Consider the following 14175-nt stretch of genomic DNA (forward strand, 5'->3'; position numbering starts at 1 on the left):
ATGTATTGAAATATTTTTGAAGATTTTAACTCTTAAAATGCTTACAGTTCCCCAGAATAATAAACTTCAGCTTTTATTTTAATAAAACTTTATTTTAGCTTGAAACACTTACACATTCAACTACAACAATAAGTATGTAAAGACAGTGGATTCGTAAAAAAACAAGTATTAATATAGTATATAGTATACCTACTGACATAAAACTATAAACGAACACCAGTAATACTACTTTAGTTAAAAAATATTGCCAAAACAGCTGCATGCAACATTTTCCTACAAGGCACACAACAAAAGCTGGTTGAGTTCAAAATATTTACATAAGGGCAGCTGTGCAAAATAAATTCAACAATTTATCGATTAAATGCTGTTACAACACATTACAATTAAGCAATGCAAATAACAAGTTGACATTAAATTATTCAGCGACTAAGTAACAATTTTCCTAAAATAAATTAACAACTAGATCAGAATGCATCAGAGATACGGTGTATGCAGCTACGCCCACATCACTCAATGGCTTTAATAGGCAATCGCTTAAAGTGTTTAGCGCGCTCAAATGGGCAGGGTCATTGTAAGCAGCATGCAAACTGGAAATGAAAATGAAAGCAATATTATTCACAGGTGTATGTGTAAACATTCAAAAGTGGCAATTAAAAGTGAGAATTAAAAGGCAATCATCTATTTTACTTGCTTATGAGCACACGAGGTTAATGCCGCATAAGAAAAGGCCTTACCCAAAACGCAGCCAGTGAAAAGGCCAAACGTCAAATGGCAATTGGACTCCAGCAGTACACCGATAAGATTGCTGCCGAAGACGCTTCCCGTTCGGCCGAGCAATAAGCAAATACAAACTGCTTTGCCACTGTAAAAAATATAATATTTGTTTATATATGTATGTATGTATGTAGAATGCCATGCTAACACGCTGGAAGAGGAGTTTCACCTACCGCAAATGGGTGGGCACTAGTTCCACCACACCACTGCCCAGCATGGATATACACAGGCCTGGCATGGTGAGAAACACAATAAACGATACGACGATAGCAGTCGGGTTGAGCAGCCAAAACAGCGTGACACAGCATACCGCGCTGAGGAGCAAAGATCCAATAATTGTTGCTTTGCGTCCAAATAATTTTATGACCCCGCCTATCAGAATATAGCCCACCACGTAGGCCAGGCCCATGGAAATCGAGTCAATATAGCTTTTATCGCTGATCTCATCGACGCATACCTGAAAAAATGGAAAACCGATAAGTTCAGTTTGACATTACGCACACTCTAACAACCTCTCAAACACTTTAGAATTCTAACCTAACTTTTTGACTTTAGTAAATATTTACCTTTGTAGTATTTGTAAGATCATTTCTATCATTAAATGTGTCACCAATAATTTGACAAATTGTTTCATGATTTTCTGCTGTAGTCATGCTAAGTCTATTTTGAATTTCTGGAAACCACAGACCCATGCCACTAGAGCTAGAAAAATAATGTAAATATGCCAGACACATAAAATTTATGAAAATAATGAACTCTGCAACTATAAATTGTAGATCTACCTGAAAAAGAGGCCGCACATAGTGACACAGCTAATCAAAAAATTTAGAACGTATGGACGATGTACTAATGGGCGAGTCTCCTGCCAGATGTGCTTAACAGTCTGAAAGCTGATAAGAAGCCACAAAATAATAGACATAACTGTATGCCAACGTATGCGCTTGCGTAGCCTATTCATCTTACCATGACTTGCTCGTAATGTGCACCTTATCGGCTGCCATCGTTCTTTCGGCCTTTAGTTTATTAACGCCTAACTGCTTCAAATCTTTGCCAGTGTTACATTCACAAATCCAATTTGCTGCTGCTAAGGCTTCTTCATCTTTACGCAATGATAAAAGCAGCTTAGGACTTTCCGGTAGCATTAATAATATGCAAGCAGCTATTAGACCTGGCAACAGATTGACGATCATCATAAGCCGCCACGGACGAAACGCAAAGCTATCGCTCAACTGAAGTGACCAATCCATGGAGAGCACCAACCAAGCGATTGCTGTTAATATTAAAACTCTTTTGTAAAAACTTTCACAGTGAGTACCAAAAAGCTTTGGACTTACCAGGCACATATGTCATCCCTACGCCCACAAACAAACTAGCATAGTTCATTGCCAGGGCATTGTGCCTTCGCGCATGAAATTCACCCAAAAATGCGTATGTCGTGGAGGAAGGGCCAGCAATGCTTTGGGTGGAAAACAAAAATTTATTAAAAATCAACATGATTTACTTTGTAGTCTTATAACTAATACTTACAAACAGCCCACCACGAAGCGCATGAATACGAAATACCAAAAGCTGGGCATGAACATCGATATCAGCGAGCACAAACATCCGCCAAAAGTTGCAAAGAGCAATATACGCCGACGTCCTGTGGTGTCACTTAGATAGCCCCAAACATATGAAAACAGCGCTATTCCTGAGGACAGACGAGTACGAATACGAATAAATATATTTTAAATTAGTACGTGATTAAAGTGACGTTTAAGTTTTTATTAGGAACGAACGGTACTCTACTGTTCTATCATGTCCTAAGAGAGGCTAGTTTTATTTTTTTATGCCTAAAAGTCTAAAAACAAAAATTCATCACTTTCAAGCTTTTACGGACCAATCACTAACTAAATATGACGTCGAAGCTGTACAACAGTCTCACGAATGGCGGTCAAGGTGATCGCTTTCTTTGACTACTGTGATGCGGTTAACCATGAATTCGGATTTGTGAAAATCGATGAAATCACGGTACTACTAAAACCTACTAAGAGCCCGATAACTCAATACCTAAATAAGCTGACATATAAAATTGGACAATGGGGATGGCACCGCCCACTATTAAGTAAAATTACATATCTCGAGACTTGCTCGACCGATTTCACCCAAATTTGGTTTATGAAATCGGACTACAATCACGCCTACTTCCCATAATACGAGTAATACAATTTAATTTCACATTTGATTATTTCACATTCTAGTACACAAATCAACACAATACGAGTACAATTTTGCGCTAATAATTCCTTTACAGAATGCCACTTTACATATTATCAAAAATTGCCCAAATTCAATCAAAACTGTTCAAGCCCCTTCTTCTTCTTAATTGGCGTAGAAACCGCTTAAGCGATTATAGCCGAGTTAACAACAGCGCGCCAGTCGTTTCTTCTTTTCGTTAAGTGGCGCCAATTGGATATTCTAAGCGAAGCCAGGCCCTTCTCCACTTGGTCCTTCCAACGGAGTGGAGGTCTTCCTCTTCCTCTGCTTCCCCCGGCGGGTACTGCGTCGAATATTTTCAGAGCTGGAGTGTTTTCGTCCATCCGGACAACATGACCTAGCCAGCGTAGCCGCTGTCTTTTAATTCGCTGAACTATGTCGATATCGTCGTATATCTCGTACAGCTCATCGTTCCATCGAATGCGGTATTCGCCGTGGCTAACGCGCAAAGGACCATAAATCTTTCGCAGAACTTCAAGCCCCTAGGTACCGAATAAACGGACCTCAGTACGTATAGTTGAATTTTTGCCGCATGTGTCAAAGTTCAAATTTCCTGACAATACTTCACTTAGCTCCCATGTGCTTAATATAAAAGTATGAGGATTTTCAATTTATCTCAAGCAAAGTGAGAGAGCGTGTTTTACTCCTAACAATGTATTTTTGTGCCCCATATAACTAATATCTGGATTTTCGAACATCCGGCTGACTTTATTCCATTTAATTGGTGATGGTATGAAACCTTAATGAAACCAAGAGAACATTTTTGTAGTATGTGGTATGTTAATAGTTAATATGTGATGTTACCAAGAATAAATAAAATCGGGTCGCTACTTTCCCCCTTTCCCATATGCTACATATGTATACCAGCTTATGCCGAATATGTGGTCAGTGTGTGCTTGAACTCCGATCCGATCCAATAGAAGTTTTGTACCTTAAGGTTTCCGTGGAAGTTGCAAGAGTATAAAATATTTGGTTCCACCCGAACTTAGACCTTCCCTGCTTCTTTAGTTTAATAGAAGGTTTACCCAACACTTCAAAGTACTTCCCCTGCGTTGATCTTGGTTAACTTGGTTATTTTACACTGATCTTGATATTGATTTCTTTATACGTGACCATCTTTATCAGCACTTATTGTGATATGTTTAATTTTACTTGTTAAACACTTGAAATAATAACTTTTAAGACTATATATGTTTGTATATATATATGTATATATATTTATAATCAACATTGAAGACACATTGAATTTAGATCGTAATCCGCTACAGACCGGTAATTCCAATTCTCGATTATTTGTTGATGAGATATTGAATAAGAGTGTTAGAGTGTTATCAACGGCTTATGAAAGTTTTCATTCATACATACATACATATATGACATACATATGTACATAAGTAAATTTTTTTATTGTTAGTAGGGAACATTTGTTGTATTTTTTCCGTTTGGTTGGCATGACAACTGTCAAACATATTCAATAACCTTACAGCCTTTGAACAAACAACATCATTTTTTTCTTTGTGTTGAAAATGTCAAATTTTGTACCGTAAAATGATGATTTGCAGAAAGCATTACTTTTCATTTCCATTTTAAAAAAATGCTGAAGAGTCGCATCGAGGCTATGGGATCATTCATAAAAATTTTTTTTCATTGAGTTATAAAATTCATAAGAAATAAAAAATTTTCCCAAAAATAATCAAACTTTAACTGTTAATATCTTTTAAACGTTTGGGTTTACGAAAAAATCATGATAGACCTTTTTTGTAGAGCATTCAATTTCCTACAAAATCTAAGGAACAAGATATTTTTTCAAGTAGTTGGAAGCGAGATATAAATTTTTCAATCTGATAATAAGAAAAAATAGAAAACTGTATGTAGGAGGACCTTCCCGTTACAATTAAAAACTCATGTTTGGAGAGGCTTTCTTAGAGGTGTCTAGGAACCTATTTTTCCGAGTACCAATCGAAAAAAAAAAGTTTTTTTGAATCACAGGATGGACCCACATAACACCTAGTTGACTTTATGCCACATACGAGTATAACGTCCAATACATGAATTATACCCATTTTTGATCCTTGCAAGTTGCAAAACATAAAATGTACGGTTACACCCAAACTTTCCATTCCTTACTTGTTGTATATGCCATATTGGGTAGTCGAAAAACTCTTTTCGTATTTTGTCAATAGATTTCGTTGCAGTCATATGACTCCAGTATCACATTATGTCATACCAAAAAGTTTTGGAAAAGTAAGATTTTAAGCTTCATTTAACGATGCTGTATCAGTTCATTTAGCACAACAATGGTTCGATCGCTTCCGTTCTGAAAATTTCGAAATTTCGATTTACACAGATTTAATAACGTCTATAGGGGAAAAATGGCAATAACCAAAATGGTACATTTTACTTTATTTATTTATTATTATTATTTTATTTGCTTAAACTTCTTAAAACTACTTAAAATCTATATGGAAGATCCAAAATGTGAGTTCGTTTTAAGCGTCTAACATCCATACTGCTGTCTAGTAAATTTATTGCCAGTAAGTTTTCATTATTAGAAAATCTACCTAAATACTTTCGACAAGATTTGCTGATTTCGTCTTTAACAAAAGGTATATTTAAGTCTTTCTGGATTTCGAAGTTGCTTACATATCAAGGAGCACTAACAATGCTTCTTAAAGTTTTCGATTGATATCTTTAGAGGATTTCAATGTTGGATATACTCGCCGTACCCCATAACTGCATTGCATACGTCCATACTGGCTTAAGGATTGACTTGTAAAGTTGTACTTTATTTTCAAGGCTAAGTTGTGATCGCTGACCTAAAAGCCAGTACATTTTTTAAATTTAAGCCGCTTCGTTTTTTTCTTTTACGTGTATCTTCCAAGTGAGACGTCTGTCCAAATAAAGACCAAGGTATTTCACAGTTGCATTTTCAGAAGTTTAAGCAAATAAAATAATTTAAGAATATATTGATTAGTCTCAATGGAGAACAATCAATCCTGTCACTACTAATGTATTTAAAAAATTTGCTGATTGTCAATTGATAGATTGCAAATAAATTCACAAATATTAAAAAAAAAATTATTATTATAAATATATGTATGTAAATTCAAAAAACTTAGTTGAAGTTTGATAAGAAATTCGAAAAGACTTTTTCGACTGCCCAATATGTATGCAAATGCAAATGTGTCACTGTTGGGGTAGCGCTGAAATTTTAATTATTTTACTCTGTGTTTGTTGTAGTTATTTACAATGCACACATACAATGTTCCTTTAATATCGTGTGCGCTTCCGACATTTGACGAAAACAAACTTTGTAAATAACAACACACGTCAAAATAGGTGTGTAACGTATCAATGCACAGCTGTTACGTTTCTTAAATGATACAAAGCAGTCCAATTGAAAAGATGTACTGAAAGTTTTTAATTAAGATTCAACCCGATAGGTGAAATACTGCTCGTAAACGAACGTAATCACGTCGCTGCCGAACAAAACCGCTACAAAGACAATTGGAAATCAAATTCAGCGCTATTTGCATACACAAATTCATATAAATTTTTGTTTAAAATGAGAAAACTTCACGAAAATACGAGTAGCTCTTCGGGAAAACCTGCATTACCATTATATTATTCCCCGACAAACTAGATCTCTAGATATCTACATGAAGTGTCTGTACTAAGCCTCAAAAGGAATAATTTTGGGTATTTGATTTTCTTAAAACAATTTCTGAAAACTCAAAGCAAGTTTCTCAACCCGTGTGTATGTGTGTGTGCAATTAATAAGAATTATGCATGCTGCCTGATAATTATTGTGAAGATATATCAATCGTACACATATACATACAGTACATATGAACTTGGGCTAATATACATACAAATATTATCTGCGAGACAGCTCCACGTGTGAATATGACGAATTTATCGAACGTTTTTCTCAATACAAAATCATAATGTTGAAATAACTTTATTTCTGGCACCGAAAAATTTCAAGTAACTTTATGCCGCAAGCTGATTATTGTTGTAAAATTTAACATTTTTTTTATTCCTCATTCATACCGGAAATGAGATCTAATGGGAGGAAATAATATCTTGTTTTATAAAAGTACGCCAAACCATCGAACGGTCACATTTATTATACCCTGTACACGGTATTTTACGAAGTTTGTAACACTTTGAAGGAAACGTCGGAAGTCCTATAAATTATATATATGTACATATGTATATACATAAGTATAAATGATCAGCGTTTTGGAGATGTCGATCTGAAAGTTTGCACACGTCTTTTTCCCCCCAAGAAGCTGATCATTTGCCGAAACTGTCGATATCGAACCACCATAGCATATAGCTGTCATACAAACTGAACGATCACAATCAAGTTGTTGTATGAAAAACTGTTTTATGTGGCAAGGTATGTGCCTATAACGCTACAATACTAACACCCGAAATCAGTGAATGATAAATATGTATATAGTTCGGTAATAATAAAATATTGAAGAAAAATTATTTCACAGGAAATATCAGTAAAAAGGGGAAAGATGTTTTGTTTACAATACCTAACGTATTGTGAGCCTTTCCTAAATGCATATGAATTCGGTGCATACTTACCCACAAATGAAGCGGCGCTCATGATAGCCTTATCCACCGATGTTGTAGCGAAATCGCACTGAGAGGCAAGCGTTACAATACTCATGCCCATTGTCTCGTTGATGACCATCATCAAGAGCAAGCCGCAGGTGATCAACAGTAACCATTGCGTACGGCCATATCCTTTTGAAGAGAGAAAAGGAAAATATGTTGAAAATAAAAGCCACTACTTTGCGGCTCAACATCGCACCTATCATATCAAGCACAGTGTCGTAGTCATGCTGCAGGGGTGGTGTGTCCTGCGCAGCGTTAGACGCACTAATTTCCTTGGCATTTCGCGCACTTGTGGAGTTTTCGATATCTTCCACGTTAGGCGAAGCGTTTTCGTGGGAATTCGGTTCAATGGCTAATTTTGTGTCACTGAAATTGTTATGTGGCGCCATTTCTATGAAAGGACTTCTGAAATCTTTATTTCTCAATATTTTGTATAACTTAATTTCAAGCAATTCACACACTTATTAGATTGCAACTAAATGAAGTATCACTTGAATTGTCGTAACCGTTATCGTTGCCGCAGTCACCGACTGCCAATTTATAACTGAACCGCCAGCTTCGTATTGACTTAGCACCTATTCATGCCGCCTGTTCACTTTGCGTGGCGCTCACATTCAGTTCTTATCAAAAATTTCCGACAACTAAACAAGCGCCTCTATGTATGTTCGTGTGTTTGTATGTCAAACGTAAACTCTTCGAGATGTTCGCAAACGTACAACAGATTTCGCATCGATAAAGGTATATCTCTTTTGCAATTAAGGCACTTTGATGACTTTTGAAGAACCGCATATTTAGAGAGTTTTAGCAATATCGACCAAATTAAGTGCCGACGAGCATATGGATGTCTGTGTATGATACAGTGCTCTCCAAAAGTGAAATACGCTGAATAGCATATCATTAGTGAATCGTAAATATGTATGTCGTGATTGACAGCACGCTGGAATGAATGAGCCTAGCAGTAATATGGTCCATTGCTAGTAGGTGCTCCGTTATAATTGGGTTCATTGCTAGTAGGAGCTCCGTTATAATTGGGTAGTCGCAATTTTTCCGCTAGAGGCATTATTCCATCAGTGTATATCGAAACTTCGAAATTTTCAGAACGGAAGGGAGCGAACCATTATTGTGCTACACGAACTGAAACAGCATTGTATCCGTAAACTTTACAAATTTCATTGGTGGCTTGCGTGGCATTCTTCCCTTTTTTATACAAAAATTCAAAATATAACGAATTTCTTCGTTATTCTCACTCATTTTTGAAAAACTTTTTTTTTCAACTTCCCCGAGTTTAACTTTTTTTTGGTTAAATTAAATCGCACCTTTCCAACCCTACATGGTATACAATGTGATTGGTAGCACTGGAGATATACGACTGCAACGACATCTATTTACAAAATACGAAAAGACTTTTTCGACTACCAATATTAAGAATTTGGCTTAAACATTTTGAATTAAAAACTGGACAAAAATGTAAATCTACTGCTACAGAGTGGTAGAACAGGATGTACGCAAGCGCGAAAAAATATTAGTTCAAAAACATTTTTTTGTCAATCTAGAATTTGGGATTAATTTTTTTTATTTTCAATCCGGGATTTGGGATCAGAAATCTGAAAATTCTTAATTAAGTTTCTGGAGATTTCAAAACAAAGTCCTTAATTCACAATAAATAGTTAATGGTTAATACTACTCAGTTTTATACAGCATCAAATCTGTAGGGTCATGCGGAGCGTATGAGTAACACAAAATTCTAACAGCTATAGCGATCAAGAAAACCAAGCTTGAATACTTAAAATTACTACAAACAAAAATATTTATGCCGACAATTTTAGATGAAATCAGTAGTCTCAATTTTCAAATTTTTTTTTAAACAATATTTATTTTGCTTGCAGCATTAATAATTGACATTTTCATATATTTATGTAGCTTTAAAAGAAGTGTTCATCCAAAGGCAAAAAGTATCCGCATATCGCACAAACTGAAAGTGACAAGACATTGCATTATTAAAAAAAAACCAGAATGATTACAGCAACGTTATTCACCGAATGGAAAACACGAGAACAGCATGAAAGCTTCAAAACAAAAGCTCTCAATCAATTGAGCCATAATGGTTGTGCCAAAAACTGCGCCAAAGCGGCCAAATATCAAACAAATGCAAACCGCCTTGCCTCTAAATTAAAATATTTCAAATTATTAATAAATCTAAACAAAATTGATGAATGCATGCGCAAATAAAAGCATAAAAAAGTCACCTTACAAAAGTAGGTATGAATTCCAGTACCGCGCTGTTCATTAAATTTGTCATAACTGCGGGTATCGAAAGGAAGAGAATAAAGGTGGGAGGTATTATATTCAAACTAGACACAAACGGGAGACAAATGCCGCTGATTCCAGATATCATCAGTGCTATGCAAAATATGGGCTTTCTCGGAACGACCAACAACATTAGACCAAAGCAAAGATATTCAATTAGATATGAAGCACCCAAAAAAATTGAATCCCAAAAAGACAAAATATCCTCGCTACATACCTAGAAGCAATAGAGATAAAATAATTTAACTTTTTCGAAATACTTATATTGGGTCTGAAAGCTGACTATATGAAATCAGTATAATACAAGGTTTTCCCTAAGATTACTTGAATTTTTTTTTAAACCAATATAAGTACACTGAAATCCAGATTAAACTAACTGAGATTATTTTTCAAGGGAACAGTTTAAGAAAAACATTTGCCTAAGGCTTTACCACTTATAGAGCTTATATAACAAATAAAGTTGGGGGAAGTAATCAGCAAATTAAATATCATACAGGAAATAACATCGAGCGCATTTACAAATTTATCGGATAACGCGCATAAAACTATATTCGATCTGTTGAAGGAGCTTCCAAAGCATAAATGTTCTTTTTCCCTCTCTCGGTGCATATTTAAACGAATGTAATATGTAAAGTTAAATAAATATGCTTATATCAAAAGGCCAAAATCAAACCATTGTCTCCTTGGCTACTTTCTTATTATGGCTTATCGCATCGCAAATCGAAAATTCCATTTCGTGGCTCTTATTTTTATGCTCTTGTTCCCAGGTGAGAGTATGGTTTCTTATGTCCGTGAACCAGATTGCAACCCCATTGGCACTAAACGAAAATTTTTAAACAGAAAACGATCACATATACATATGTATATACATATTTCCCGTTGACTCTTACACTTACACGAGCAACAAGCCGAACATAACAACGCAGCTGAGCAAGAATCGTTTCACATAAGGATGTCGGAATAATGGTACAACCTCCTTGGCCATTGCCTGAAACAAACTTAAACAAGTGTCAAAAAATTGCATGAACAGAAATAAAGAGTTAAAAACAAGAATATGAGGTATGTTATATACATACTTTGGTGCTGGGTTCATTCCAGATTTTAACAATGGTCTCATATTACCGATACCAAAATCCTCTAAAGTCTTTCCATTGTTAAGCAGACACAGCCAATTTAACACTTCTGAGCATTCTTCATTTTTATTAACCAACAGCAGAAATTTCGGACTTTCTGGCAGTCGCAAAAGCAATAAGAAACTAATCCATCCAGGCACTGAGAATAGCAATCCAAGTACGCGCCAAGAGCGTATTATCAAATTACCGATTATGGGTATATACAATTTCCAATTCACCATTAACTGGGAAAGTCCTACGGGTAACGAAATTCCAGTTTAAAAGGTACTTGCATATGTATAACAATAACTGTAAATACATATGTATATGTGACCTGGTCTACGGAAAGGGGGCTTAGGTGTCAAAAATAAGGAGAACAATTAATGAGATAACGAGAAACTGAATTATTTTTAACAGCTTTTCCCAGAAAACTAGTTTTCGCACGTTAGCTCCCGTTTCGTAGACCAGGTCACATATCGATTTTTAAATACCAGGACAATAGACCATAGCAACGCCATTGAACATGCACATATAGTTAATGATAGAAGCGCGATTTCTTGGTGTACAAAATTCCCCGAGATATGTAAGCGCCGCGAAACCAGGGCCAGCCACACTTAAGCGAATAAGCGAAGATATATTAAAAACGCAGATCAACATTACCAATTTAGTTTAATTACCATATGCCAGTCATAAAGCGGAGAGTGAGAAAAACCCAAAAATTTGTGATTAACATGGATGAAAACGAGCAAACGATTGCCATTGCGGTACTGCGTACAAGCACCGTTCGCCTTCCGATTTTGTCGCAGAAATAACCCCATATGTAAGATGAGAAGATCATGCCTATGGGAAGATAGAGACATAAACGACATAAACACGTCTACAGATTATGCTATAGTATGTTACCGATATATGCTGCCGCCTGTATAGCCGCTTTTGCTTGCTCCGAACTAGCGAATTCGCACGCGCTCTTTGGTGCTATGATAGCCATGCCCATTGTTTCGGTGATTGTGAACATTAGCAGTAGCCCACAAGTGACCAAAAGTTGCAAATGCCCCTTACCGAAGCCTGTGTGAAATGTCCGTACAATTTCATTTTTCATCTTTGTTCGACATACATACTTATGTACTTATATTCCATATAAGTATACTTATGTATGTATGCTTTTTATGAAAACAAAAACAAATGAGCGATTTACCTATTATAACCATAACATCATCAAAGTGCGTGCCGTACGGTAATGCAGACATATGAATTTTCAGTTAATGACTAAAAATTAAACATTTCAAAATTGACAATTCAAAAAATTATTAGCAAAACAAATTAGGCACAGTACTCTCCAATGTCACACACGCGAATAGCAGAGAAATAAAAATAATCGAAAATTGGGACAATATTTTTTAAGAATATCAAAAATAGTAATTTTTTTTTAAATGTTTGTCACAAGTAACAATATTTATGCACTTATAACTTATTTGATTTTAAGCCTGAATTTATGTATGTAAATACAGTAACTAATTCCTTTAAAATGTTTTTGTGCAAAAAGAAATATTAGTTGATAAGGACTATCATTTAAAAATCTTATTCGCCATTTTTATAAAGTCCAATCTCAAAGATTTTTTTTTAGCAAATACCATTTTCCTACATAAGTATATTAAATATTCGCTAGTAAGACAAGCTTTGATTATAGCATTAATGCGGATTTATTAAATTTCACAGAAAAAAAACTTGAAAAACGGCTACTAAGGGTTACACATTTTATTATAGATTACTTTAAACTAGCTGTATATTTTCAACCTCCTTAATTAAGTCCATGTGTTTAAACTCATCGGGCTTTTTGTTGAACGTCTCTAGTAGCTTTAGCTTGTTTTCGTCACTCTTACAATAAAACATTTGTAATTCATTAGCCAAGCATTGTGCCTCCTGTGCCGTCAGGACTTTGCTGTCGTATTCGCCTCGCATCAATACAATATCTTTATCTTTCATTTCAGTATAATGCACAATAGTTAGGCACTCTGGCGCGTTTTCGGCATGCACCTATGAATTATAGATAATTTAATATATGTAGATGTAAGAGCAAATCACTAATAAAGAAGAAAAACCAACCTGGTAAGCTAGTAGCGGCGTGAAATGCACCGCATTTGCAGCAAACTGCAACATGATAAACTCGAAACCTTCACTTCGCGGAAGTGGCAACAAAAATATGGGGAATTGTTTAGCTCGTTGCATAAGTGTATCAAACTGATTCGCAGTTAAAGTGGCCGCTAAGACATCTTTAGTTTTGTGGTATTCATACCAAATGCTTGAGATTTCTTCCGCTGTTTTGTCTGCAACAAGTTCAAGCTTCATGATATCTGTAAGTTTCTTGTAGGGTATCTCATTGGCTTCCTCATTTTTCCGCGGTTGTTTTGGATTGAGAAGTTCGGAATAAGTTCTTTAAGTAAAAACCATTAATATAACTTTCGTGACAATTTATAGTTAAATATTTACCTCGATTGACTCTTCCCATCCTTAATAGGATTGGCAACTTTGTCCACACGTTCTAAAAACTCTTCCGGAGAAGTTTGTTGAAGCCTGGCAATTTTCTCTGCATATTTATCAAAATATGGATTTTTCTCTTTCATTTTATCCAAAGCCTCCTCGGCACGTCTCATTGCTGACATGCTTATAGTTCTTTTAAGTACGTTGTTGATTGATAAGAGGCGCAGGCAGGAACGGGAACAGGCCATAACAATCGCAACTTACGGCTAACCCTTAAAATTTTCCCAAATTGCTCGAAGGGGAAAGGTTTTTACACATGGAAGACGGCTAAAATTTTTTTGACAATGACAAATTACACAACATAAAACAGCTGTTCAATCTGGAAACTGTTAGGGTAGCCCATTGAAGTAAAATTGCTTTTTATTTAAATATAATTGCTCTTATTCTACCTCGCGGTTTAAAGAAATAAACGACTTTACCAAAAGTTAATAAATTCACTTTTCTAAAAAGTACCTTTTACATAGAATTTGGATTGTCTGATATCAGGGAAAAGTGATTTTATTATTTGAAATTGGAAACCCTTAACATTCGATACTCCGCATTCGACATTTCG

At 35.5% G+C, this 14175-nt stretch overlaps 3 protein-coding genes across 3 annotated transcripts; all 3 read right to left on the minus strand.

The window, feature by feature from the left end:
- Positions 1–103: 103 nt before the first annotated feature.
- Positions 104–8217, minus strand: LOC126766036 (synaptic vesicle glycoprotein 2B-like). The gene is made up of 10 exons (XM_050483741.1): positions 7862–8217; positions 7633–7794; positions 2302–2464; positions 2109–2230; positions 1738–2044; positions 1557–1664; positions 1341–1476; positions 948–1231; positions 735–862; positions 104–587 (listed from the first exon to the last, which is right to left on the minus strand). Exons 1-10 carry the CDS (start codon positions 8052–8054, stop codon positions 553–555), a joined length of 1638 nt encoding a protein of 545 aa, XP_050339698.1. The 5' UTR covers positions 8055–8217; the 3' UTR covers positions 104–552.
- A 1331-nt stretch (positions 8218–9548) lies between these two features.
- On the minus strand, positions 9549–12337 carry LOC126755982 (putative transporter SVOPL). The gene is made up of 10 exons (XM_050468749.1): positions 12280–12337; positions 11988–12149; positions 11762–11924; positions 11576–11697; positions 11049–11340; positions 10869–10970; positions 10646–10790; positions 9912–10189; positions 9702–9829; positions 9549–9637 (listed from the first exon to the last, which is right to left on the minus strand). The coding sequence occupies exons 1-10, from the start codon at positions 12329–12331 to the stop codon at positions 9588–9590; spliced, it is 1494 nt and encodes a 497-aa protein (XP_050324706.1). The 5' UTR covers positions 12332–12337; the 3' UTR covers positions 9549–9587.
- Positions 12338–12760: 423 nt separating this feature from the next.
- On the minus strand, positions 12761–13906 carry LOC126751409 (ATP synthase mitochondrial F1 complex assembly factor 1). Its single transcript, XM_050461654.1, has 3 exons — positions 13572–13906; positions 13188–13515; positions 12761–13118 (listed from the first exon to the last, which is right to left on the minus strand). The coding sequence occupies exons 1-3, from the start codon at positions 13808–13810 to the stop codon at positions 12855–12857; spliced, it is 831 nt and encodes a 276-aa protein (XP_050317611.1). The 5' UTR covers positions 13811–13906; the 3' UTR covers positions 12761–12854.
- Positions 13907–14175: the final 269 nt, after the last annotated feature.

This window comes from Bactrocera neohumeralis, chromosome 2, assembly GCF_024586455.1.
Source record: "Bactrocera neohumeralis isolate Rockhampton chromosome 2, APGP_CSIRO_Bneo_wtdbg2-racon-allhic-juicebox.fasta_v2, whole genome shotgun sequence".
Lineage (NCBI taxonomy): Eukaryota > Metazoa > Arthropoda > Insecta > Diptera > Tephritidae > Bactrocera > Bactrocera neohumeralis.

Excerpts from the sequence above, each read along its gene's own strand:
- LOC126755982 (XM_050468749.1), bottom strand. The coding sequence starts at position 12,331 with ATGTCTGCATTACCGTACGGCACGCACTTTGATGATGTTATGGTTATA. Across the intron at positions 11,925-11,987 it reads ACAGGCGGCAGCATATATCG|GCATGATCTTCTCATCTTAC; the intron begins GTAACATACTAT and ends ATCTTCCCATAG. Across the intron at positions 11,341-11,575 it reads TGCTATGGTCTATTGTCCTG|GACTTTCCCAGTTAATGGTG; the intron begins GTATTTAAAAAT and ends CGTTACCCGTAG.
- LOC126751409 (XM_050461654.1), bottom strand. The coding sequence starts at position 13,810 with ATGGCCTGTTCCCGTTCCTGCCTGCGCCTCTTATCAATCAACAACGTA. Across the intron at positions 13,516-13,571 it reads GATGGGAAGAGTCAATCGAG|AACTTATTCCGAACTTCTCA; the intron begins GTAAATATTTAA and ends TTTTACTTAAAG. Across the intron at positions 13,119-13,187 it reads CGCCGCTACTAGCTTACCAG|GTGCATGCCGAAAACGCGCC; the intron begins GTTGGTTTTTCT and ends TATAATTCATAG.
- LOC126766036 (XM_050483741.1), bottom strand. The coding sequence starts at position 8,054 with ATGGCGCCACATAACAATTTCAGTGACACAAAATTAGCCATTGAACCG. Across the intron at positions 2,045-2,108 it reads AGGGATGACATATGTGCCTG|CAATCGCTTGGTTGGTGCTC; the intron begins GTAAGTCCAAAG and ends TAATATTAACAG. Across the intron at positions 1,477-1,556 it reads ATGTGCGGCCTCTTTTTCAG|CTCTAGTGGCATGGGTCTGT; the intron begins GTAGATCTACAA and ends TTATTTTTCTAG.